General features: G+C 43.7%; 1 protein-coding gene across 2 annotated transcripts in view; it reads right to left on the bottom strand.

Moving 5' to 3' along the window:
• Positions 1-13,804: 13,804 nt before the first annotated feature.
• The window catches only part of CD3E (CD3 epsilon subunit of T-cell receptor complex), a 541,795-nt gene continuing 528,924 nt past the window's right edge, over positions 13,805-26,675 (bottom strand). The window contains exons 1-9 of one of the 2 annotated variants that reach the window (XM_009424254.4): positions 25,147-25,222; positions 24,922-25,029; positions 22,641-22,661; positions 21,508-21,522; positions 17,777-17,794; positions 17,097-17,345; positions 16,089-16,256; positions 15,470-15,516; positions 13,805-14,491 (exon numbers count right to left, since the gene is read on the bottom strand). In XM_009424254.4, the coding sequence (XP_009422529.1) occupies positions 14,435-14,491; positions 15,470-15,516; positions 16,089-16,256; positions 17,097-17,345; positions 17,777-17,794; positions 21,508-21,522; positions 22,641-22,661; positions 24,922-24,970 (624 nt within the window). In that variant the 5' untranslated portion in view covers positions 24,971-25,029; positions 25,147-25,222 and the 3' untranslated portion in view covers positions 13,805-14,434. Of the gene's footprint in view, positions 14,492-15,469; positions 15,517-16,088; positions 16,257-17,096; positions 17,346-17,776; positions 17,795-21,507; positions 21,523-22,640; positions 22,662-24,921; positions 25,030-25,146; positions 25,223-26,675 lie in introns of those variants that run through there. The other variant, XM_063783440.1, reaches the window with a different exon arrangement.

Raw genomic sequence — 26,675 nt, 5'->3', positions numbered from 1 at the left:
TTTTTTTTTGAGACTGAGTCTCACTATGTTGCCTGGGCTGGAGTGCAATGGCGTGATCTTAGCTCACCGCAACCTCCGCCTCCTGGGTTCAAGTTATTCCCCTGCCTCAGCCTCCTGAGTAGCTGGGATCACAGGCATGAGCCACCAGGTCGGGCTAATTTTTGTATTTTAGTAGATGGGGTTTTGCCTTGTTGGCCAGGCTGGTCTCAAACTCCTGACCTCAGGAGATCTGCCTGCCTCAGCCTCCTAAAGTGCTGGGATTACAGGCGTGAGCCACAGTGCCTGACTTCTTATTATTTTAATACCTGTAGGACCTGTGATGTTATTTCTCATTCCTAATATTGATAATTTATATCTTCTCTATTTTTTTCCTGATCAATCTGGCTAGAAATTTATCAGTTTTATTGGTCTCTGGACCATTGTTTGGTCTCATTGATTTTTGTTTTTACTTACAGATTATTTATTTCTGAAATGTTTCATTGCTTTTTCTGTTGTTTTTCTGTTTCCTATTTTATTGATGTCAGCTCTGATCTTATTTTATTTTTCATGGTTATTCTCATATTGTTTATTTTTGTTTAAACTTTGTTTATAATTGTTTAAATTATTTTTCATCTATATGTGGTTTAGTTTTATTTAAAAAAATATTTTAACTTTTATTTTAGGTTCAGGGGAGCATGTCCAGGTTTGTTATATAGGTAAACTTGTGACATGGGGGTTTGGTGTACAGATTATTTCATCACCCAGGTACTAAGCATAGTATCCAGTAGTTTTTTTTCTGAACCTCTCCCTCCTCCCACCCTCCACCCAGAAGTAGGCCCCTATTGTTTCCCTCTTTCTGTCCATGTGTTCTCATTATTTAGCTCCCACTTATAAGTGAGAACATGAAGTATTTGGTTTTCTTTATTAGTTTGCTAAGGATGATGGCCTCCAGTTCCATCCATATTGTTGCAAAAAGTACATGATCTCATTCTTTTTTATGGCTGCATGGTATTCCCTGGTGTGTATGTACCTCATTTTCTTTATCCAGTCTACTGTTGATGGCCATTTAGGTTGATTTCACATCTTTGCTATTGTGAATAGTAATCTTCACTATTTCTTTCTTTCTTTGGGGTCTACTTTGAGTTAATTTGCTCTTCTTTTTCTAGTTTCTCAAGGTGGAAGCTGTGCTCATTGTTTAAGACCTTTATTCTTTTCTAAGATACGTTTAATTCTGTCTATACGTTTCCTTCTAAATACTGCTTTAGCAGGAACCCCAAGATTTTGATATGTTTTGTTCTCATTATCATTCAGTTTAAATACTTTCTAATTTTTCCATTGATTTGTTTTTTGTCCATAGGCTACTTAGAAGTGTGTTATTTGCTTTCCAAATATTTCAAGAGTTCCCAGTGTATTTGTTTTCTATTACTGCTGTAACGAATTACCGTAGGTTTAGTGGCTGAAAACTACACAAATTTATTATCTTATCGTTCTATAGGTCAGAAGTAGAGTATGGATCTCACTGAGCTAAAACTCAGGTGTCAGCAGGTTGCATTCCTTTTTGGAGGCTTTAGGGGAGACTCCGTTTCCTGCCGAGTTGAGTCGTTGGCAGAATTCTGTTCATCGTGGTTGTATGGCTGAAGTCCCTGTTTTCTCAGTGGCTGTAAAATGAGAGCCATTTTTAGTTTCTAGAGGTCACCCACATTCGTTGGCCTCATGGCCTCCTTCCTCCATCTACAAAGCCAGAAATGGTGAGTTGACGCCCTCTTACACTTTGTATCTTTTCTTTTTCTTCTTTTGTTTCTTCTCTGCAACTCATGCTTGTGCCTTCCTCTTCCTTTTTAAAGACTCATATGATTAGATTGGGCACACCCAGATAATCCAGGGTAATCTTCCCATCACGGAGTCTCTAACTTTAGTTACATCTGTAAAGTCCCTTCAGTCATGTGAGGTGACCTCTTGTTAGGTCTAGGAATTAGGATGTGGACATACTTGAAGGAAGCATTATTCTGGCTAACATCCCTAGTTTATCTTTCTGTTATTTATTTCTTATTTAATTCCATTATGTGACTAATCTTTTAAAATATATTGAGATTTGTTTTATGACCCCAAATATGGTCAATTTTGATAAATGTTCTGTGTGCACTTCAAAAGGCTGTGTATTCTGTTGGTGGTGGGTGTGGGGTTTTATAAATGTTAATCAAGTGAATTTGGTTTACGTATCTTACTGATTTTTGGTCTATGGTGGTACCTCGGTATTCACAGGAGATTGGTTCTAGAATCCTCAGATACCAAAATCCATGGATGCTCAGGTCTCTTATACAAAATGCCATAGTATTTGCATATAATCTATGCACATTGTCTAATATACTTTAAATCGTCTCTACATTATTTATAACACCTAATACAATGTAAATGCCATGTAAATAATTATTATACTGTATTGTTTAGGAAAAAATGACAAAAAAGTCCATACACATTCAGTGCAGATGCAACCATCCGCTTTTGTTCTAAGTATTTTTGATTGATGGTTGATTAAATCCGTGGATGTGAAACCCTCAGATAGAGAGGGCTGATTGTACTTGTTTTACTACCTTTTGAAAAAGGGATGTTGACATCTCTAACTACAATTGTGAATTTGTATATTATTCCTTGAAGTTTCATTAGTTTTTGCTTCAATTTTTTTTTTTTTTTTTTGAGAGGGAGTCTCGCTCTTGTTGCCCAGGCTGGAGTGCAATGGCGTTATCTCAGCTCATTGCAACCTCTGATTCTAGGGTTCAAGCGATTCTCCTGCCTCAGCCTCCAGAGTAGCTGGGATTACAGGCGCCTGCCATCATGCTCTGCTAATTTTTGTATTTTTAGTAGGGATGGGGTTTCACCATGTTGGCCAGGCTAGTCTGAAACTCCTGACCTCAGGTGATCTGCCCACCTCAGCCTCCCAAAATGCTAGGATTGCTTCAATTTTTAAATTGTGTAATTGGGGTTTTTTTATTTTAAAAATGTATTATTTATTTAATTTTAATAAGCTAATATAAATTGTATACATTTATGGTGTGCAGTATGATGTTTTGAAATATGTACATCTTGTGGAGTGGCTAGATCAAGCTAATTAATATATGCATTACCTCAAATGCTTATCATTGATTTGTGGTGAGTTGCTTCAATTTTTTTTTTTTTGGAGACAGAATCTCGCTCTATTGCTCAGGCTGGAGTACAGTAGTGTGATCTCGGCTTACTGCAGTCTCCACCTCCTGGGCTCAGACTCCTGAGTAGCTGGGATTACAGATGTCCACCACTCCAACTGGCTAATTTTTGTATTTTTTATAGAGACGGGGTTTCACCATGCTGGTCAGGCTTGTCTTGAACTCCTGGCCTCAAGTGATCTGCCTACCTTGGCCTCCCAAAGTGTTGGGATTACAGGTGTGAGCCACCATGCCTGCCAATTTTGCATCCCTGTTATTAGGTGCATAAACATTTAGGATTGCTATATTCTCTTGACTCCTTTGTCATTGTGACATGGCATGATATCTCTCTGTATTCCAGGTAACATTCTTTGGTCTTTGAAGTATGTCTTTGGCTGATGTTAATATACGGTTTTCTTTTGATTAGTGTTAGCATGATATATTCTTTTCTATTCTTTAATTTTTTTCTTTGCGTTTCATTTTCTCTTTGTGTTTTTATTGTTATGTCTTCAAGCCCACTAATCTAATCTTTTCTTCTGTAATATCAAATCTGCTGTTAGATATGGGCAATGCATTTTTCTTCTTTTCTTTTTTTTTTTTTTTGGAGACGGAGTCTCCCTCTCTGGCCCAGGCTAGAGTGCAGTGGAGTAATCTTGGCTCACTGCAACATCCGCCTCCCAGGTTCAAGCAATTCTCCTGCCTCAGCCTGCAGAGTAGCTGGGATTACAGGCGCCCACCATCACGCCCGGCTAGTTTTAATATTTTTTAGTAGAGACAGGGTTTCGTCATGTTGGCCAGGCTGGTCTTGAACTCCTGACCTCAGGTGATCTGCCTGCCTTGGCCTCCCAAGGTGCTGGGATTACAGGCATGAGCCACCGTGCCCGGCCAGATATGGCCAATTCATTTTTTTCCCTCTCAGATATCATAGTTTTCATCTCTACAAGTTTGACTTGGGCCTTCTACACTCTTAATCTTTCCTTTATTCTGTATTCCTCCTTTCCACTGTTTCCCACCTATACACTGCATTCAAATGCAACGTGGTGTTCCTTCTATAATGTGTATCCCTCCTATCCTCTGCATCCCATATGTAATCTACAGCCTCCTCATCCTGCTTATTTTTCTCACCTCAGCATCTACATTTATCCTGCACTACTCTGCTTCTGTCCAGGTAGGAAACCTACTCAAGATTTCACCTCCACTTCCAACCCTTCCATCTGTCATTCCAAGGACATCTGCTAGGATATTTCTGCCCATGATGTCAGTAAGCAACAGGTACCTGTGGGATCAGACTTCACAAATAAAACCAATGTTCAGGGCTAGAAATTCTTTATTTAAATTTTTTTAATTTCCATAGGTTATTGGGGAACAGGTGGCATTTGGTTACATGAGTAAGTTCTTTTTTTTTTTTTTTTTTTTTTTTTTTGAGACAGATTCTCACTCTGTCACCCAGGCTGGAGTGCAGTGGCTCGATCTCATCTCACTGCAACCTCCGCCCTCCAAGTTCAAGCGATTCTCCTGCCTCAGCCTCCTGAGTAGCTGGGATTACAGGTGCCTGCCACTGCACCTGGCTAATTTTTTGTATTTTTAGTAGAGATGGTGTTTCACCATTTTCGCCAGGCTGGTCTTGAACTCCTGACCTCGTGATCCACCCACCTCAGCCTCCCAAAGTGCTGGGATTACAGGCCTGAACCACTATGCCCGGCCATGAGTAGGTTCTTTAGTGGTGATTTGTGAGATTTTGGTGCACCTATCACCTAAGCAGTATACACTGTACCCAATTTGTTGTCTTTTATCCCCAACCCTGAGTCCCCAAAGTCCATTGTGTCATTCTTATGCCTTTGCATCCTCATAGCTTAGCTCCCACTTATGAGTGAGAATATATGATGTTTGGTTTTCCATTCCTGAGTTACTTCACTTAGAATAATAGTCTCCAATCTCATCTAGGTCGCTGTGAATGCTGTTAATTCATAATTCATTCCTTTTTAAGGCTGAGTAGTATTCCATCATATATATATGTATATATATATACACACATATATATACATATATACATATATACATATATACACATATATACATATATATACACATATATACATATATATACACACACACACACATACACACACACACACACCCATATATATATACATATATACACACCCCCCCCACATTTTCTTTATCCACTTGTTAATTGATGGGCATTTGGGTTGCCTCCACATTTTTGCAATTGCAAATTGTGCGGCTATAAACATGTGTGTGCAAGTATCTTTTTCATATAATGACTTCTTTTCCTCTGGGTAGATACCCAGTAGAGGGATTGCTGGATCAAATGGCAGTTCTACTTTTAGTTCTATAAGGAATCTCCACGCTGTTTTCCATAGTGGTTGTACTAGTTTACATTCCCATCAGCAGTGTAGAAGTGTTCCCTGTTCACCACATCCACGCCAACATCTATTTTTTTTTGATTTTTCGATTATGGTCATTCTTGCAGGAGTAAGGTGGTATCGCATTGTGGTTTTGCTTTGCATTTCTCAGGGCTAGAAATTCTTAGCTAAAGAGGGAATTAAGAGACCTGTTGTTCTGGTCGGCTTTAAATTTGGGAGGAGGAATATGGGATTAGGGTAAATAGAACCCCTGAGTCCATAGCCTGCTGAGTGAACAGGGTGTGATGATGGAGTGATAGTTACACTGCAATGTTGGAATTGTCTCTGAGTTATCAGGGTTTCCCTGGCTTCTCAGCATCACCTCCAATTCTTCCATTTTGAGATATTCTTAAATAAAATAAGTGCTCAGGGTTAAATAGCTCAAGAACTCATTGGAAAAAGTTGGGAAATATTTTTGTCATTATATCTAGTTGCTTGTACTTTACATGGCCAGGGAATGGGCAAATGCCAGGGGGGCAGATCTCTGTCTCCTAATCATGTCCCAGCTCTGGGATGGGGCCAAGACTTGTACCAGGGATGTCTGAAGGAACTAAGAGTTGACATATCTGAAAAGGGACTCTTGGTTTTTAGACAGCTTCCCTTTCTGAATAATCTATAACTATGGGTTCCCCCAGTAAAGAAAGCTCTTACCTTTTCTCATTCCACACCAAACTTTTTCTCTTATTCCCTACTGCCAACCAAAGTATCTTTGCCTAGGATGAGGTTGATTTTAGCTGGCTGTTCCTAGACATCAATCCAAGCCAGAGAGTTAGAGGAATAGCAAGTTCCTTTGAGTAGGGACGCTGTGCTTGCAAGTTTTTAGTATGTTCATTTTGATTATTTTTCTATCTATGTTAGTAATATCTGGATTTCCCATCGGTATCTTATTGGTCTTCTGTGGAAGTTCCATCAGCATCATCTTCAAGGTCAGTTCATGTCAACATTTATTGAGGATATATTATGAACTAGGCTCTGAACTGTGTAGGAGCTGGTATATCAAAGAAAAATACAGATTCTGTCCTCTTATCTAGTAGTGAAAAAATTCATCCATCCATCATCTATTCATCCATTCATCCACCTATCATCCATCCATCCATTCACCCATCCACCCATCCATTTATCATCCATCCTTTCATTAAACATACAGATACCTCTAATATGATAGTAGGAATATGACAGAGTTATAGAGTTGTTTGGTACCAAGGAGTAGCGGCTTTTAGCCTCATCTGGGAGGGATTTTGAAAGCTTCCTGGAGAAAATCATCATCTGTTTAGTTTTGATGCATGAATAGAAGTCATGTGAGAAGTGGAGGCAAGGTGAATCATGCCGCAGCTCGAGGCCTGGATCCACAACATCACCCATGGATCAGGGATCGGCTGGCCACTTGAGGCCTTCTAGACTTTGTCTAGGAATGAGCTCAACGTCTCCCAGGCCCGGCGCCACGCGCTGCCCTTCACCAAGGTCTTTGCCACCTGCCGCCCTTTGCGTATGCAGGAGGTGTGCGGCGGCGCACTGCAGCTGCAGGGCTACCGGCCCGTGTACTCTGAGGACCAGCAGCACGACCTCGCCCTGGATCTGGTGCTGTCACAAGGCCCAAACCACTTCAGCTGGTTGTCGCCTGACTTCGCGAACTCTGGGCCTCACAGGAGGCCCCAAATTGTGGTCGCCAGGCCTAGGAGGCGACTGTATGGTGGAGAGGGAGCTGGGGTGCACGGGGAAGCAGGTCCCTACTATTAACCAGGAGTTTGGGGTCCTCCCCTGAAGCAGGCAAGACCTGCGCTTTTCTTTCACTCCTGATTCTTGGTTTTCCTTTGAGTCATCTGGAGCTGCCTTCTCATCAGGTGCACTCATCATGGGAAGCAACTCTTGCCTCTACCTCCTCTGGGCCCAGGGAGTAAGTTCTGCTAAATTAAATTAAATGTGTTCCAGGCTGGGCGCGGTGGCTCACGCCTGCAATCCCAGCACTTTGGGAGGCTGAGGTGGGCAGATCATCTGAGGTGGGGAGTTCGAGAGCAGCCTGGCCAACATGGTGAAACCCTGCCTCTAGTAAAAATACGAAAATTAGCTGGGCATGGTGGCGGGCACCTGTAGTCCTAGCTACTTGGGAGGCTGAGGAGGGAGAACCACTTGAACCCAGGAGGTGGAGGTTGCAGTGAGCCGAGACTGTGCCACTGCACTCCTCCAGCCTGGGTGACAGAGCAAGACCGCGTCAAAAAAAAAAAAAAATTAAATTTGTTCCAAAATGCTGCAATTCAGTGAACTGCAACCTCCTTTTTTCTCTTCTTCTTCTTCTTCTTTTTTTTTTATTGTGTGATTCCATTTATTTAAAGTTGAAAAACCAGAAAAACTAGTCTATGATGATAGAGGTCAGAATAGGGGATACTTTGTAGGGAGGATTTGACTGGGATGTAACCTCATTTAATATGTAAACAAACTACAACCTGACCTGAGGGCATATTTTTGTAAGAAGAAAGGAAGTCTCCTCCAACCATAGCAGCCAGCTTTCAGCCAGGGGCAGACTGCAGACTGATCAGATGTGTCTAAATTAGGCAAAGGGTGACCTGTAACCGATCAGGCTATATCCAATGCCACTTCCTTTTTCTGTTTATAAACACTGGCTGTCCACTGTTGCTGGGTGGAGGTCTCTGAGAGATCTCTAATATAGCTCTCTCATTTAATGGAGTGAGTTTAAATCAGGTCTTTTTGTAGTGAACTGTGGCCCTAATCACCATCATCTCCTGAACCAAAACTGACCAGCTGGACTCAAATGCTACTGAACTATCTTTATTGAACGGACTTCGAGTTGTTTGATTTTGACTAGTTGTTTGTGGAAACTCCTGATAAGGAGTGTACTTCAGTTTCTTGGCATTGTCCACTCATAGTCATCATAATAGTCTCCCTGGCCAGGCGCGGTGGCTCACGCCTGTAATTCTAGCACTTTGGGAGGCCGAGGCAGGCAGATCACTTGAGGACTAGAGTTCAAGATCAGATTGGCCAACATGGTGAAACCCCATCTCTACTAAAAATACAAAAATTAGCTGGTTGTGGTGGTGGGTGCCTGTAATCCCAGCTACTTAGGAGGTTGAAGCAGGAGAATTGCTTGAACCCAGGAGGTAGAGGTTGCAGGGAGCCAAGATTGTGCCACTGCACTCCAGCCTGGGTGACAGGGTGAGACTCCCTCTTAAAAATTAAAATAATAATAATTGTCTCTCTGTTGTGTTGCTTCCCCTGGGAAGTCTTAAGTGCTCCTATGCAGCCATTCTTTATACATCAACTGGTCTATTAGGGTTAGAATAACAAAAACATGAAGAAAGCATAAAGAATCATCCAACTAAGGTGAAGTTGTGAATTGTGAATTCAATATTGAAACAAAACAAGTCCATTATGATGGTGACAGAAAATGGGGTCAGGGGCCAAGGTTCTGGTCAATCTCTCAAAATTGAGATGCTGACCAAAAGGCAGAAATGTTTAAATTAAATTTCGCCCAAAGCTGCTGGCATATCTGTTGAACTGCAACCTAACTTAGTATTTAAGTAAACTGCCTCCCAACTGAGACTATATTCTTGTAACAAATAGTTGAATCTCAGCAAGTCACAGCCACTGTGCTTTAACCAGTCACAGGCTGATCAGACCATGTCCATATAAGGCAAATGCTGAACTGTACCCCGTCAAACTGTTTCTGTGTGTTACTTCCGATAAATTTGGCCTGCCCATGTTGCTGGGTGCAGCACTTTGAACGTTTACTGGTTCAGGATGCTGCCCGATTCATAAATTTTCTTTGCTCAAATAAAGTCTGCTTAACTAAAAAAAAAAAGAAAAAAGAAAAAGAAAAGAAAAGTGGAGGCAAGGAAAGAACAGTCTAGGCAGAGAAGAAAGCATGAGCAAAGATGGGGAGAGACACCACGGAGGTGGAGAGCAGGGAGAATTTCAAGAGGTTTAGTTTTACTAGAGCATGAAGTTCAAGTTGCAGAGTGTTAGAAATAAGGGAGAGGTGGTAAGGGTCCAAAGGCGGAAGACCTGGAGTGTAAGGCTAAGTAGGGGGTATGGGCTTTTTCTGTATGAGGTAATGCATCCTTGAAGAGCTTCCAGCAGGAAGTGATATGGCACACATAATTCTGGAGGCAGAAACAGAGAGAAATCACTTTGAAGAGCTATTTAGGGAGTGCCATTTGGATGTGGAAAATGAGGGTGCAGGAGGCATCCAGGCCAATTCCAGGGTTTCTGATCCAGTAGCACTGTGTAGATGGTGGTACCCTTCGCTGGGGAAGGACATGCAGGTTGAGGAGATGGTTTGAGGGATTGGGGGTGGGTGGGGGGTGGAATGGTGACTTCAGTTTTGAACATCTCAAATTTGAAATGTCTGTGAAGTCTGTGGGCTCCCAAATGGATACATCCAGAATATGTCTAAAGCCTAAGAGGATATCTGATCTGGTCAGGTCTGGGGGTAGAGATATGGGAAAGTAAGAAAAATAGGTGAAGTGTGAAGGGTATTGGAATGAGAACAGAAGCTCGAAGAACACCAGTGTTTAAGGAGCAGGGAGGAGGAATTTCAAGAGAGGTAAGGAGGGGCAGAGGATGTCATGGAAGCCAAGGAAGTGAGCAGTCAATCTTTCACATACTTCCAAGAGGTCTGCTCTTGAAAGGCTCATGGAGTGCTTCTTTGATTTGGCAAGAAGGAGGGCACTGTGATGTTTTTGAGAGTTTCTGGAGTGGGAGAGGAGGAAGCCCGACTGTAAAGGGCTGAGGATCAGAGGGAAATGAGGAAGTTGGCCTAGTAGACTTCTCTTTGGGACTTAAAAAGGCAGAGAGAGAAAGGGAAGTATCTGGGCAGGAGGCATGCAGGGTCAAAGGAGAGCTTATCTTAGCATGGGAGAGATGTGAGCATGCAGTGGAGGGGAAAGATCAAGTTAAAGGGGACAGTTGGGTAATACTGGGGAGAGGGAGAGGTGATGTCATGAGACACTGGAGCAGAAGAAAGGGGAGGCTATCAAGGTTTTAGGTGAGTGGGAAAAGGCCCATCCTTGGGGCAGGAAGGGCAGGTGAGGAAGCACGTGAGGGAGTAGGTAAGGGGTTGGCTGCAGGCCCCGTGGGCCTATTCTCTGTTCTCCGTGAAGCTGGAGTTGCCCTCAGCTGCTCACGGTGAGGAGAGCAGGGATTGGGTGGCCTTTTGACAGGAGCACTGAAAGTGTGGCCCAACCACTCAGGGGAGTGGAAGAGGGAGCCAAGAAGGGACAGAGATTGTCAGCCTCCCTGCTTTGATGTGGCCAGGCACAGCCAGGAACCACAAGGTCCTAGGATGTACTTTGGGGACCTGCCATACTCACAGTATTTCAGCAAAGCAGAATCAGACATTTGTGGGAGAGTGTGCTAGAGGATCTGGGTTTAGGTTCCAGGGCCTTCACTTCCTTGCTCTGGGAACTTAAGGAAGTTACCTATTATTGCTGAAAGTCAGTTTTCTCTTTTGCGAAACTGATAAAATAATACCTACTTTGCATGATGCATTAAGGAGTGAGTAAGTAAGGCGCGGCTAGAACTTGAGAAAGGACCTGAGCATAGCATGTGCCCTCAAATAGCCACTTTCCTTCTTCTTTCCTTAAGTCGATTTGCTTCTGTAGTGCGGAGCTGGTTGCCTGGAAGTCTTTGTTCATAACCTTCTCTGCAATCTGGAGTGCCTTCTTCTTCTTTTTTTTTTTTTTCGAAGATGAAGTCTCTCTCTATTGCCCAGGCTGGAGTGCAGTGGCACAATCTCGGCTCACCCACACAACCCCCGCCTCCCGGGTTCAAGCAATTCTCCTGCCTCAGCCTCCCAAGTAACTGGGACTACAGGCATATGCCACCATGCCCAGCCAGTTTTTGTATTTTTAGTAGAAACGAGTTTTCACTATGTTGGTCAGGCTGGTCTTGAACTCCTGACCTCATGATCCACCTGCCTTGGCCTCCCAAAGTGCTGGGATTGCAGGTGTGAGCCAACGTGTCTGGCCTGGAGTGCCTTCTTTATCTCCAAGTTCTATTCATCCTTCCCTTCAAGGCCTAGATAAAGTCTTTCCTCCGTGGAGCTTTTTCTGCCTCTGAACACCTGCAACACTGTCTGTAACACGCATGAGTGCTTAATCACATCATCTGTTCTTGTGTTGCTCTTTAACTTTTTGCATGTTTGACCGCTTTTATATAATTGCAAGCTCCTTGAAGACAAGAACTGTTTATTGATATCCTCTTAGCAGTTAGCATAGTGCTGATAGCCACATGAGTGATTAGAAAAGCACTCATTGAAGGAATGCATAAACAATTAAATACAGAGCTTTTAAGTCAGGACAATGAGAAACATTCTTTTTTTTTTGAGACGGAGTCTTGCACTGTTGCCTGGGCTGGAGTGCAATGGCACGATCTCTGCTCGCTGCAACTTCTGCCTCCTGGGTTCAAGTGATTCTCCTGCCTCAGCCTCCCAAATAGCTGGGATTATAGGCACCCACCACCATGCCTGGCTAATTTTTTGTATTTTTAGTAGAGACAGGGTTTCACTATGTTGGCCAGGCTGGTCTCGAACTCCTGACCTCATGATCCGCCTGCCTCGGCCTCCCATAGTGCTAGGATTACAGGCGTAAGCCACCGTGCCTGACACATTCTTTTTTAAAATTTTTATTTTTAAATTTTACTTTAAGTTCTGGGATGCATATGCAGAACGTGCAGGTTTGTTACATAGGTATACATGTGCCATGGTGATCTGCTGCACCTCTCAACCCATCATCTAGGTTTTACGCCCCTCATGCATTGGGTATTTGTCCTAATGCTCTTCCTGCCCTTGGCCCCCACACCCCCGACAGGCCCCAGTGTGCGACAATGGGGAACATTCTTTATGATCACAGTCAGTAATGAGTAGATGCTCTGACCATTAGAATTGGCTGCTAGTTCCAGCTCTGCCCCACCCCATCTGTGACTTGGGCAATGACTTGACCTCTCTGAGCCTCAGTATCCTCGTCTGTAAAATGAGGATGACGTCTAACTTCTTGTGTCAACATAAAGATTAAATGAGATAATGCAGGTAAAGTGCTCCGTACAATTTCTGAAGCATGTATTGAGTAAATGCTCAACACACGTTAGCTGTTATTGCCTGTATTACACTGAGCCATGCCTCCCCTTGACAGGGCACAATCAACTATACTTGGGACAAAACTGCCATCCAGCAGCTAGTGATGGACAACATCATGGAGGCATCTTCTGAACATAAGTGTTGATGCTTAGAGTGAAGGAAGTGACTCTTCAACAGCGACCAAAAACAAATAGAAGCTGTAGCTACAGCCCAAGGCTGAGGGGGAACAGTATGTGGAGGCTGCTGGTCACGAACGGCCTTTTTAGTGGTGTTCGCACTCATAAATCAGGAGGGTGAATTATTAGTGCAGGGAGGGAGAGAAGAGAGCCCACTGGTTTGAGCTGGATTAGGACAGTTCCTGGATGCTCCAGCCTCCTCTCTCTGCAAGCAGAGTGTGCTGTGGGAGACTGAGAACAAAGCGCTCTCACACGGGCCTCCGCCCAGCTGCCGCTGTACCTCTCCCACCCTCACTCCCAGAAGCCACGCTTGGCAGTGCAGCCCACATCCTGCGCTGCTTAACCACAGCCCGCCTCTGGCTGCAGGCGGCTGCCTCAGGGTGGGGGTGTGCCTGCTTGAGACACCTCCCTCCTTCACTTCCCCAGCCCTGGCTCGCAGCTTTTCCTGGCAGCTTGCGGAAATCTGTGTCCCATCCCCAAGCCCGGCTTCCACCGCCACCGTCCTCTTCCGTACCTTCATCTGTCTTTCAAGGCCTGTTTCTGTCTTGTCCATTTTCTACCAACCACTCCATCAGGGACCCATCAGTCTTCCTCTGCCACGTTTGATGTTTTCCTCCAAGAGAAGTTGGTGAAACTTCCTTTCTTTCTCTCCCTCCCATCCTCTTTCTTTCTTCCCTTCCTCAATCCCTCCCTTCTTTCCCTTTCCTTTTATTTTTCTTTCTCTCTCTCTTTTTCTTTTCTTTCCCCTCCCTTCACTCTCTCTCTCTCTTTTTTTTCTTAGTCCCTTATGCCCTCTCTAAAGAGAGCTTCAGGTAATGGCCCTACCAGCTGTGGAAACAGAGAGTGCTCGCATCTGGGGTCATAGCTGAGAATTTAGTCAAAGGTAGTGAGAACCTGAATGGTCTTGGGAGTTAAGGCAGCCTCTGAGGTTCTCTCAGAAAACAGGGACAGCAACTCTTGCAGCCAAATACAGTTTATTTTTTTTCTCTCTCAGCTGAGGAGCAGAGCACATTTACGGAGATGCAAATGACCATCCAGTGGCCTACAGTGGAGGGGGGGTGGAGGGAGTAGGGGATTAGGGGGTTGGTAGGGAGTGTTGGGGGAGGGAGGAGCACAGGGCTGGCTCAGGGCCAGGATCTGTGAACGGGGCAGGGCCTCTGTCAACATTTACCCAGTCCATCCCCAGAGAGGGTTGCAAAAGGGGACAGCGATAGAAAAGTAGATGGCATACTTTGGGATGGGGGACAACTTACATGCAAGAAAAGGAGGGAACTGAACGGAGAAGTTACATCCAAAGGGAAGGGAGTGAATAGCACAAATAAATATCCTGGCAAGAGGGCAGACCAGCTGTGAGGGTGTGACTACTGATGATGCTTCAAAGGAAGAGGAAGCAGCAATGTTTTAGGACCGGGTACCAGCAGAGAAGGCAGGAAGGAGGGAGCGGGAGATCAGGCTGGAGGGCGCGAGTTCACCATGAGGCTGAAGAATGATTCTCTTCTGGGGTCCAAGACTAGCCCAGGAAACAGGGAGTCGCAGGGGGACTGGAGAGGAGACCTGGGCCAGCGGGAGGCAGTGTTCTCCAGAGGGTCAGATGCGTCTCTGATTCAGGCCAGAATACAGGTCCCGCTGGCCTTTCCGGATGGGCTGGGGGTGAAATAGAGATGGGGCGGTCAGTGGTGCGGGAGGAAGTACCTCCTAAGAAAGGACACTGAAGAGCTAGCTTTAGTGCGAGGGAAGAACTTTGGACTTGAAGTCAGGAGGCAGGCTGGAATTCTAATTTGGCATGGACGGTAGGAGACTTGAGCTGGTCACCTCCTTCCGTGAGCCTCAGCTTTCCCATCTCAAAAATAGGAACTTAAAGACCCACATTCCAGGGCTTCTGTCAGGGCTAAATAATTCGCTTAAGCTAAAGTAAATACTACGTGCTTGGCTGGTGTTGAGTATTTGGCTCAACAAATATTTGTTGAGTATATCCAGGTGTGATAGTGAAAATATTTAACAACTAGGAGTGCACACATACCAATCAACTAGAACAATCCTGGTGATCCTCTGCCATGCCAGGCATTAACTCTTTGTTACCCCAACTCAAGAGGCAGCCCGGTAGGGGAGGGACTGGGATGTCTGGTCACGTGTGTGTGTGTGTGTGTGTGTGTGTGTGTGTGTGTGTAAGGGTGGGTTGGGGTTAGCAAAGTTTGGGGCTATTTTCCAATGAAGTATTTTAATATTTCAATAACTTTTATATAATATTTATATAATTTTAATATTTCAATAACTTGCTATACTGGTGCATGCTGGTGGAATATCAGCCCTGAATTTATTGTGTTAGAATTTGCGTATATGATATTCTCCATGGCTGTATCCCAGTCAATGAATAAGCCAGAGAAAGAGGAGTATGTCTCCTGCAAGCTTCCACCTCTCCATGGTTGTGGAAGCCATGCAGCCTTTGAGACAGTCCTGTTTTACCATGAAGGAGGCAGAGGTGGCACATAGAGGGTTGTCATGGAAGCCCTGAGTGAGGGGCTTTGAGGCATCTGGCAGACAAGATGGGCCATCCCATCTGTTCCCTTCCCCCCTGGAGGGACATCCCCTCCAGCGTCCTGGCCCATTTCTATCCCATGTTACCTCATAGTCTGGGTTGGGAACAGGTGGTGGCTTCTCCTTGTTTTGTCCTGCGGAGAAAGGAGGGGAAATGTTTCATTCCCATGAGGGAACCAATCTTGCAGCACTGTCTGTGCCAGTGAGACCCAGATAGAGAATGGCAAACCCCGTTGATCTCTCCTCTACCGCTCCCTTTTCTTTTCAGACATCCTTTCTCTTGTTTTTCTTTCATTCATCTCTAAGGACCCTACACTCTTCTCATCATTTTGTGACTTTCCTCAGCTCAAGATCCTCCCATTGTTTCTCTCCATAGGGGAAGGGAAAGGAAAAGGCAGGAGCTAATATATCAAAGTCTCTCTTCCCACAGCTTAGGGGTGGAATCGGATGACTGCAGGCATTGACAGGTATGTGAGGAAGCCCATCACTTTCATAAACTTTTTTGCACTTTTCTAGGATGGGAAGGAGGGGAGTGATGTGAGATTTGAAAACCTCTGTTGAGATCTTGTCATCACAGTAATAGAAGCTGTGCATAGAAGCTCTAGAGAAGCTGTTCTGACCTAGCTGTGGACTTGCCACCCACCCTGGCCCAGGCTGGTCATCCCCCTTGGCAGGAATCTCCTCTGACTGGACTCCACAGCCTTACCCCTTTGCCTGCCGCCAGCACCCGCTCCTCGTGTCACAGGCTTGGCCTTGGCCTTTCTATTCTTGCTCCAGTAGTAAACCAGCAGCAGCAAGCCCCCAGTGATGCAGATGTCCACTATGACAATTGTGGCCACCGACATCACATCCATCTCCATGCAGTTTTCACACACTGTCGGGGGTGGGGTGGGGAGAGGGGAAATCACTAAGCAAGGAAAACACAAGGTGCTGGAGGTGAGGAGGGAGTGCATGAAGGCCATTCTCCCCTTACTACTCACACGCTTGCCACGGCCAGAGCCCCCCCTTCAATATGTTTAGAACAACATTGACAAGCAAAGAGTGGTGGCCGTGGGTAGAGGCACTGGAGTCAAACAGCCCTGGGTTTGAGTCCCAGCTTTATTACTCACTAGCTGTGAGAAGCGTGAAATGTGTTTTCAACTCACAAACCCTCTGTTTCCTCATCCCTTTACTCATGGGAATAAAATGATACTTAACCCATATGGTTGTTGAGAGGATTACATGAAAAAAAATCCTTGATAAGTGTTGGGTACAGACAGTGCTTGAGACTTAATAAGCACTCAATAAATGTTAAGTATTGTTATTATTTTATTATTATACCTTAGCTTATGCCATTTTACTATAGTGGCCTTGAGTGTTTTTTGCAAACCTTTCTGAAAAATTTATCTCTGGAGGAAGCATTAGATAAACTCATGTTGGTGTGCTATGAACCTGGGTGTGATGCAGTGCAAATGACCCAGTCCTGTCTCTTAGGGAGTTGCTATTTTAGATCTCGCACAGACTGGGGTTACCCAGAAGCCTCATATTGGTGTTTAATCTATATTCCAGAAAACACTGATGCCGTGTGGTACCAGAGAGTCCCGGGATTGAGTGTGGGAGGAAGCGCAAAGATGCCTGGGCACTGTGAGCTGGGTTAGGGAAAATCATTGAGAATGCCCTTTTGAATGGTCCTCCCTAAAGAGCCGGTGGTACCTGTTCTGGAGACCTGGATTACCTCTTGCCCTCAGGTAGAGATAAAAGTTCGCATCTTCTGGTTTGCTTCCTCTGGGGTAGCAGACATAATAACCACTTTGCTCCAATTCTGAAAATTCCTTCAGTGACAGGTGATCCTCATCACTGCCTATGTTTTTATCATCCTCATCACTGCCTATGTTTTTATCATTGTGTTGCCATAGTATTTCAGATCCAGGATACTGAGGGCATGTCAATATAACTGTGGTTCCAGAGATGGAGACTTTATATGCTGGGGAGAAAGAAGGGAAATTGGCAGAACAAACCAGGACAATTTTAGAAAAGGCAAATTAGTGACAAAAGAACCACCCAAATGCAGGAAGTCATCTGTCATCTAGGTCTTAGACTTGCTTGTCAGAAGGGAGCTCTACTGGCTAGAGGGTGTGGAAGAGGAGATATGTGGAATGAAGGGAACTAGAGAGAGAACCTTTTGAGAGGTGGCTTTAGGGTTTACGCAGGGACATGGGGACTTGGGAAGGGTAAGATGGATGTAAAGAAAAACCCACAGAAGTCCCTATTTGGAACCTTTCTAAAATGGGGTTGAGAATGCAATGCTGGGAAGATCTCAGTTCTTGGGGTTAATCTCTCTCAATCAGTTCCTTCTCATCTACCCACCAATCTGCATCCTCAGACAGGGCATAAATAAAAGACCAATAAACTCACGTGTCTGTGTAATACCACCTGAAAATGAAAAAAGGAAACAGCAGTCAGAAAATATCTTGGTTTAAGTTTAAATTGTAGGTAAAATTTTTCTAGTGGAATTAGACACTGCCCACAAGACTTCCCAAAGAGGGTCTCATCCATTTAGGAACCCCGAGTCTTGGAGGTGAGGTTCATGGTTAGCCTATGAGATTTAGCTCATAGATATACTTATTAAGTAGCTCATAGATGTAACTCAGATACATCAGATTCAGAATATAGCAGCATGAGCTCCTAGATCTAGATCTACTGAAGCTCAGAAAGCCTGAAAGTCCTAAAGCCGAAAAATTCCAGAGGTCTTTAAGCTTATCCTCTTAAATTAGCCAGAACTGTATTACAGATAGATATGAATGACAAAAGAACCAACCAAATGCAGGAAGTCATCTGTCATCCAGGTCTTAGATTTGCTTGTCAGAAGGGAGCACTACTGGCCTTCTCAGAAATAAAGCTCTCCACACCACTGAATCACTGATTCGTGGACTTACCTATTTCTTACAATTTAGAAATCCTTTCTCAGAACTGAGTCCCTCATAATAGAGAAGAAACATCTTTGTTCTTATTCCATATAATTTTCTCTCTATTTGCCTTTAAATAATGTGAAATACTCTACATGTTTTGAGGGAATGCCTCTTCCAATAAAAAGTGGCTTCACTTTCCATTATATCTGAGCATAATCGGCTCTCAATTATTTTTGTTAGAGGGAGGCCCATTAGTGTGGACAACTGAAATCAACTAATAAACCACTAATGCCATTCGTAGGTCCAGCCACATTTCCCACAGCAGCCATTTTTGCCCTGGGAGGTGGAGCTAGGAGTCCTTTATTATTTCCTGGAAAAGTTGTGGCTGGAACACTGGGTTCTGCTATAGTCTGGACATAACAGCTGGAAGAGAGGAGAGGCGGTGCTGCCGCTGTCAGGGACAGAGCTCTGGACTCAAGAGTCAGAAGCCCTGAGTTTGAATCCTGGATCTGCCCTAGTCTGTGTGACTGAGGGCAAGTCATTTAACTTTGCTGAACCTCAACTTCTTTATCAGGGAAATGGAGATAAAATACCAACCTCACAAAGTTTTTGCGAAAATTAAATGGATTATGAAGGTGAAAGTGAATGACACATAGCAGGTGCTCAAGAAAAAGTTACTTCCTTTCCTCCTTTCCTTCTTGAGGTCCTGCTACTCCCAGAACAGAACTGAACTCTGACCCAGTTGCTCAGGCAGCCCTCTGACAAAGACTGCACAGAATGTAAACAAAACATTCTCCAGGTTTTTCCAACTGCTTATAATTGCGAGCTGAGTATAAGGACAGTAGATAGTTTATATTATTTTAATTTATAAATAATTTTTCAACACGGATGTTTCTTAGACATGTTAAATGAACTAGAAATCATAAATAAAGTACATAGACATTATACTCTGCTGGGTGTGTTTGTTTGAAAAAAATGTAAAGAAAATTGCTCACAACTTTTATTGGCACAAATTCAGTAGCAGAGCTTAGACTTAACTCATGCTCACACAAGGGTCTAGATGTCTGTGCTTAGACAGAAATGTGCTCCACGTATGTTCATTGTGCACTATTCACAATAGCAAAGACATGGAATCAACCTAAATGCCTGTCAGTGGTAGACTGGATTAAAAAATGTGCTGCATATACACCATGGAATACTACGCAGCCATAAAAAAGAATGAGATCACGTCCTTTGCAGGAACATGGATGGGACTGGAGGCCATTATCTTTAGCAAACTAACACAGTGACAGAAAACCAAATACCACATGTTCTCATTTAGAAGTGGGAGCTAAATGATGAGAACACATGAACACAGAGGGAAATGACACACACTGGGACCTCTCAGAAGGTGGAGGGTGGGAGGAGGGAGAGGATCAGGAAAAATAACTAACAGGTACCAGGCTTAATGCCTGGGTGATGAAATAATCTATACAACAAACCCCCATGGCACAAGTTTACCTATATAACAAACCTGCACATGTACCCCTGAATTTAAAATGAAAGTTAAGTTAAAAAAAAGATATGTGTGCTCACAAAGATTTTATACATATCCAGAGACAGTATTTCATAATGGTTGAGAAAATGAACTTTGGTATCATATAAATTTGCATTAAAATTTTTTTATTTTTAAATTTCTATTTATTAATTTTTTCAGAGACAGGGTCTTTCTCTGCCACAGAGGCTGGAGTACAGTGGCACAATCTTTGCTCAATGCAGCCTCCACCTTCTAAGCTCAAGCGAGCCTCCTGCCTTGGCCTCCCAAAGTGTTGGGATTATAGGCATGAACCATGGCACTTGGCCTAAATCTGCATTTATATCCCCAGGACTGGATTGTTTATTTATTTTTGTTTATTTTTGTATTTATTTGAGGCTTTGTTTCCTTAACAGTACAGTAGGGGTGGTAGAAGAATTAAATGAGGAAATTCAAGTAAAATATTTAGAGCAATGCCTAAAACATACATGCTCAGTAAACTTTAATGCTTATCATCTACAGTCAGCATGCTTTCCATGTATTAATAGCTAAAATTCACCTACTGTCTGTCTGTTTGTTTGTTTGTTTTGAGACAGAGTCTTGCTCTGTCGCCCAGGCTGGAGTGCAATGGCACAATCTCAGCTCACTGCAACCTCCGCCTCCCAGGTTCAAGCAATTCTCCTACCTCAGCCTCCTGAGTAGCTGAGATTACAGGCACCTGCCACCATGCCTGGCTAATTTTTGTATTTTTAGCAGAGATGGAGTTTCACCATGTTGGCCAGGCCAGTCTCGAACTCCTGACCTCAGGTGATCCTCCCACCTCGGCTTCTCAAAATGCTGGGATTACAGGTGTGAGCCACCATGCCCGGCCCTCCTGCTGCATTTTATGTCAGATAATGTTCTAAGTGCCTTAAATGAATTACTCATTTGGTCCTCATCATAACCCTACAAGTTAGGTAGCACTATTATTTCCATTGTACCATGATGATGCTATGGCACAGAAAAGTTACGTAAATTACTCAAACACACCCAGCAAGTAGAGAGTTGAGCCAAGATTCAAACATTCTGATCTAGCTCAGTTAGACTCTTACCCTCATACTATACAGCTTTATCTCTTCTGCATAAAATATTTTTCTTCCCTAAAACATAAGCTTATCCTTTAAAATTCAGCTCAAGGATCACCTCCCCCAGGGAACCTTTCCCAACGACACTCAGTAGAGTTGACCCCTCCCCTCTTTATACTTCATTTTACTCTGTATCTACCCATATTATAACATGCAACTCACTATATTTTCAATTATTTTTTCTCTCACACAAGACCATCAGCTTCTTGAGGGGAGGTAATTAGCAATGTGTTCATATGTTTGTTCATTTATTCATTCAAAAAATATTCATTGAGCACCTACTATGTGCCAGACACTGGGCTAGGTAAATGAGACACTGTCTCTGTCTGCCTTCAAAGATTTCATGGCTTATACAAAAACACATGGTAGCTCCAACCCACATCCATATGTGTATGATCAGAGATACATATATGCACAGCTATAATCTGACATGACAGCTAGCAACAAATACAGGCAAGTTTCATACAGATCCCATTGAAAGATACTTGTATTTTCCCTTTAATAGTTTTAGTTCTCGGGGTTTGTTACTGTGATTGTACTCTATGAGCATTTCATTCCACATTTGAAAACTTTTGCTAGATGGAGTGGAAATCCTCTTACCCATTTCTTCATTACCTGAAAAGGAAACAGTAAGAAGCCATTAGTAATGTTTCTATCGGCAATGAAGATCAGACCCTGCTCCCGTGGGTTGGGACTCTTCCCTCAACTCTTAGGAAACAATGGATCTTCCATTTCCCTCGGCTGCATAGAAAAAGCTGTTATGGGCCTTACATCTTATCTGATGACTATTTACAAAAATGGCTCCTAAGGACACTACAAATTAGGCAGCATGGCGGAATCTAGGCTGGCATAATGGTTGTCTTTATTTTATTTTTGAGACAGTCTCGATGTGTCACCCAGGCTAGAGTGCAGTGGTGTGATCTCGGCTCACTACAACCTCTGCCTCCCAGGTTCAAGTGATTCTCCTGCCTCAGCCTCTCGAGTAGCTAGGACTACAGGCGTACACCACCATGTCTGGCTGATTTTGGTATTTTTAGTAGAGACGGGGTTTCGCCATGTTGGCCAGGCTGGTCTCGAACTCCTGGCCTCAAGTAATCTGCCCACCTCGGCCTCCCAAAGTGCTGGGATTACAGGTGTGAGCCATGGTGTCCAGCCATGGTTGCCGTTAAATACAACATTGGTTCACTCAGTTTGGAAGAGCTGATTGAATAGAGGGGCTTCCAATGTTGGAACACTCCTGACTCTACCGCTGTGGTTGAGAGAGTAAGTTCAGGCCGGGCACACTCATATGCATGTGCACTCGCATAAATACGCATGTACACACATGTATTCAGAGTATTCAGACATGTGATTCTGAACACACATCCAAATGTTGCCCCAGCAGCTTATCCAGAGTAACCCTGTGCATGCATTCTGGCTACGTCTCCTCTGCAGAATCTCACATCAAATATGAAATGCAAACAAATGAAAACTGTTAGTGCTTTCAACTTCATTTAAGTCTCAATTTTTCTTTTGTATGGTTAAGACTCATTATTTCCTGCCTCTGTTGCTTCCCTCTTCTGGGCTAGAAATATCTCCAGACTTGTGAGGAAAGTCAAAGGGGTAGATGGCAGAAACTCCTTTTCCTGACCTCTGTGGAAGTTCTGTAGGAGGCCTAAGAGAAAGCTCCATTCATAACTACAAAGAATGATGGGGTGATTTCATAAAAAAGAAAGAAAGCAAGCATATCTCACCATCTTGCCCCCAAACGCCAACTAGAAAATAAATAAGAAAAAAAAAAGTGTTAGTAAATGTTGTGGGTATCTGCATTCCTAAACAGAAAAAGGGCTGTGTTGCAGTATGACCACTGATGACATCTGATGTCCTTCCCTCTTGCTGCTGGGTCACAGCCATTTCTACACCCTAGAACAGTGGAACTTACTGCTGGTATTGACCAGGGGTTCCCAGGAAATTTGGGGGGAAATAGAGGAAGGAAGCATCTAGCATTAACTATGAGCCCACAATTTTTGACAAGCAGGAGTCAGAAAAAGTTAGGACCATTTTTTGGACGACTAGAGACATAGCCAAAGAATTTTGCCCCCAAGCCTCCATTTTGAACATTGGTCTCTGTGGAAGAAAAACACGCTCTTGGTTGGGTACAAACACTGGGATTCTTGTTCCATCTCTGGCTCTGCTTTTTTGGTGGTTCAGTTTTTCCATTTGTTTTCTGCTTGAGACAGAGACGGAAATATTTGAAACCCTGATTACTCATCAACTAGGGCCTGTGCGTTGAAGAACCTGACCACATTTCCACCGGGCCCTCCAGGATGCCCTCACTCAGCAATACGCTGGGTTCATTACAATGATCTGTTTCCCTGGCATTGCCTGAAAGCTTTCTGCACACCTAGGCCTTTCTTTTACTGAAATCTCTACACAGGGGGAGACAGGATCCCCACTTTCCTATCCCCAGAGCAGACTGGGCACATTCCTATGATGCCAGATGTCTAGAGGTGATTGGGTCTTTGATACTCTCTCTTTTATTTATTTATTTATTTAGAGACACTTCAGGCTGGAGTGCAGTGGCTTGATCATGGCTTACTGCAGCCTCGACCTCCTGGGCTCAAGTGATCCTTCCGCCTCAGCCTCCCAAGTAGCTGGAACTATAGGTGTGTGCCACCTTGCCTGGCTAATTTTTAATTTTTTGCAGAGACGGGGTTTCACTACTTTGCCCAGGCTGGTCTTGAACCCCTGAGCTCAAGTGATCTTCCCACTTTGGTCCCCCAAAATGCTGGGATTACAGGCGTAAGCCACTGCACCTGGCCCTCCTCCTCCTCCTTCTTCTTTTTTTTAAGGAAAAGCATACTTTATAACACAGCTCTCTAAGAAAATGCCTGGCCACTCCTTACAGGAGTCACATCCTGCCCCTCGCTACTCAATATGTTCCTAGGACCAGCAGCAGATTAATAAACTTGAGAGCGTACTAGACATGCGGAATCTCCATTTCCAGTCTGGGTCTTTTGAAACAGAAGCTGCATTTTAAACAAGATCCCCAGGTGATTTGTGTGCACATTCAAGACGTGAGAAACCCAAGATGAAGCAGGAAGTGGAGACATCGTGGCTGTGGCTCTGAGACGGGAGCACCAGCTGTGATAGTGTTTTCTAGGTCTTTGAAATAAAACCATCACGAGCCATTTTGCCTCATGTGGTGCAGCCATTTAGAGTACAAACAGTCCTGGTCTCACAGATTGGCTTCGGCACTTACTAACTATGTGGTTTAAAACAAGTTATTTAACTTTTTTGAGTATCAATTTCTTAATCTGTGAAGTAGAGAGGACTTATCAGTTTATATAGTCAAAATTAAAAAGAATTTTAAAAAGAGGATATAACACCTTCCTTCCTAGGCAGAAGTAGGATTAAACCAGTTAACACGTCTAAATAATTTTTTCTTTACACAGTATCTGACACTCAATAAATGGCAACTTTTTTTGGTATTATTTATCTCACATGAGATATAGAAATGCTCTTGGTTATTTATCAATTCATAATCCATCTTGCTTCAAAAAAACGAAATAAACTGAAAGTTGTTGGTCACTTGAAAAGGACTAAAAATTACAAGGCGTTTTATGGTCTCAAAGATAATGAATTGCTATATATACCCTGTGCAGAGTTTGGGCGCAAGTATCTGGTCTCTTCAAAACAAGGAGTGGAGCTTCGCTCTTCCAGTCTCTTTTGGGTTAGTTCTGGAGAGCTGGGTAAGTTGGAATGAGCTCGTACTTAGAGGTAGCGAGACCTCTGTGCTCACAATAGCTATGATCACCCCAACTGCTCTTCTTTGCCTGCTCCCCGAACGCTCTCCCAGGCACCCGTGGCCTTTTTCTTTAGTCCCCAGCTCTAATCCCTCACCCTAACATAGCACAAACAGTTCCTTACATCTGGTAAATGAGGCTCCTTGGTGCCACTAGGCAGTGCCAGGTAAGGCTGTAAGCCTTCCAGCGGTCTGGAGACACACCACCCTTTCCACTCCATCCTACTCACCTGATAAGAGGCAGAGGCCCAGAACTCTCCAGTGAGTGCCCGACTGCATCTTTCTTTCATGGGACAGTTACTTTACTAAGATGGCGGAGGCCAGCAGACTTACTACTTCTGGAAAAAAAGCAAAACAGATGACTTTTTCAAAACATCTGCTAGAGATAAGGACCCTGGGGCCATTGTTCCCAATGCTAGGATGAAAAAGGAGGGCTTTATAAGAGAGAGACTCACCATTTTCTGAAGCAGGCACCTGAGGCTGGGAGGGGAGGAGGGTTTCTGAACCCCACACAGGAAGTAGAGAGGCCTCTGGGCCTGCGGGTTTTACCTCACTTGGAAACGTTCAAGGCAGAGGCCTCCACCTGGACTGGTTGAAGAAAGCTGGGTCCCACAGCCTTCCTAGAAGGCCAAACAAGAGGACTCTGACAATACCTGGAGGGGCCATGAAAAATACATGACATTTAGCTGTCCAGACCATGTAGTAGGTTGGCACAAAAGTAACTGCAGTTTTTGCCATTAAAAGTAATTGTAATACAATATGCCTCCACATTGCGGGGTCCTCCTTCCTCTATAAGCTCTGACAGGAAGAGGGAGATGCACTGAACATTTGCTTTCTTTGTGGTGGATCTGGCATGGAGCAGCAGGGTGCAGCCATCTTATTAACAAAACTTGTTGGCTTGAAAATACATGTTGACTTAAATCCATAAGAATTAAATCCAAAGAAAAAATGCCATTTTTTTTTGCCTATATTCTTTACAAAAATATTTAAAAACACAAGACTCAATGTTGAACAGGGTAAAGAGTGATAGTGTCAAAGTCTGCTGGTATGAGCGTGAATTGATGTAACTTTTCTTTATGTTTAAGCATGCATTAATCAAATGCTTACTATATCCAAGCACCGTTCTAAGAGCTTTTCTGACATATCTTATTTAATCCTCAAAACGACCCTCTAAGGTAAGTATTATTTTTATTTTTATTTCCATTTTATACTTGAGCAAACTAAGGCTCAGGCAGGTTATCTAAGTTGCAGATTACAGAGCTGGGACTCTAGAAAACATTTTGATGAAATTCACTTATTTAATACATATTTTCTGTCTACTGTACTGTAGTTATATGCTGGGTGCTAGTAATACAGGAGAAACAGGATAAATAGTCCTCTTGGATAAAAAAGGAAATGTGGAGATTAAACAGATAACCTCATAACCAGTAACCATGCCCCGCATGATGGTGTACACCTGTATTCCCAGCTACTCAGGAGGCTGAGGCAGGAAGATTGACTGAGCCCAGGGGTTCGAGACTGCAGTGAGTGTGATTGTGCCTGTGAATAGCCACTGTGCTCCAGCCTAGGCAACATAGTGAGATCCCATCTCTAAAAAAACACCCCAGATAACTTCAGGAGATTGATGCTAAGAAAGAAGACGTTCAGGTGCTGTGGGAGTGATAGAAGGGATCTAAGATAGTCTGGGGTGGGATGGGGAGGAGAAGGTCCCCATGAGCAGGTGACATCTAAGCTGAAATTTGATGAAGGAACAGCAATGAACCAGGTGGAGTGGAAAGCATTCCAGATAGAGGCAGCAGCATGTTTGAAGTCCAAAGATGAGGAAGAGAAATGGAAAGTCCAGCACAGCAGGTAACAGGGAGAACGAGGAGTGTAAGAAATAATATAGGAAATTCGCCAGATATGGTACTTTGGGAGGCCAAAGCAGGCAGATTGCTTGAGGCCAGGAGCTCAAGACCAGCCTGAGCAACATGGTGAAACCCTA

Source organism: Pan troglodytes, chromosome 9 (genome assembly GCF_028858775.2).
Source record: "Pan troglodytes isolate AG18354 chromosome 9, NHGRI_mPanTro3-v2.0_pri, whole genome shotgun sequence".
Classification (NCBI taxonomy): Eukaryota; Metazoa; Chordata; class Mammalia; order Primates; family Hominidae; genus Pan; species Pan troglodytes.
Note: the sequence above shows the minus strand (reverse complement) of the source record. Positions and strands in the feature narration are given on the sequence as shown.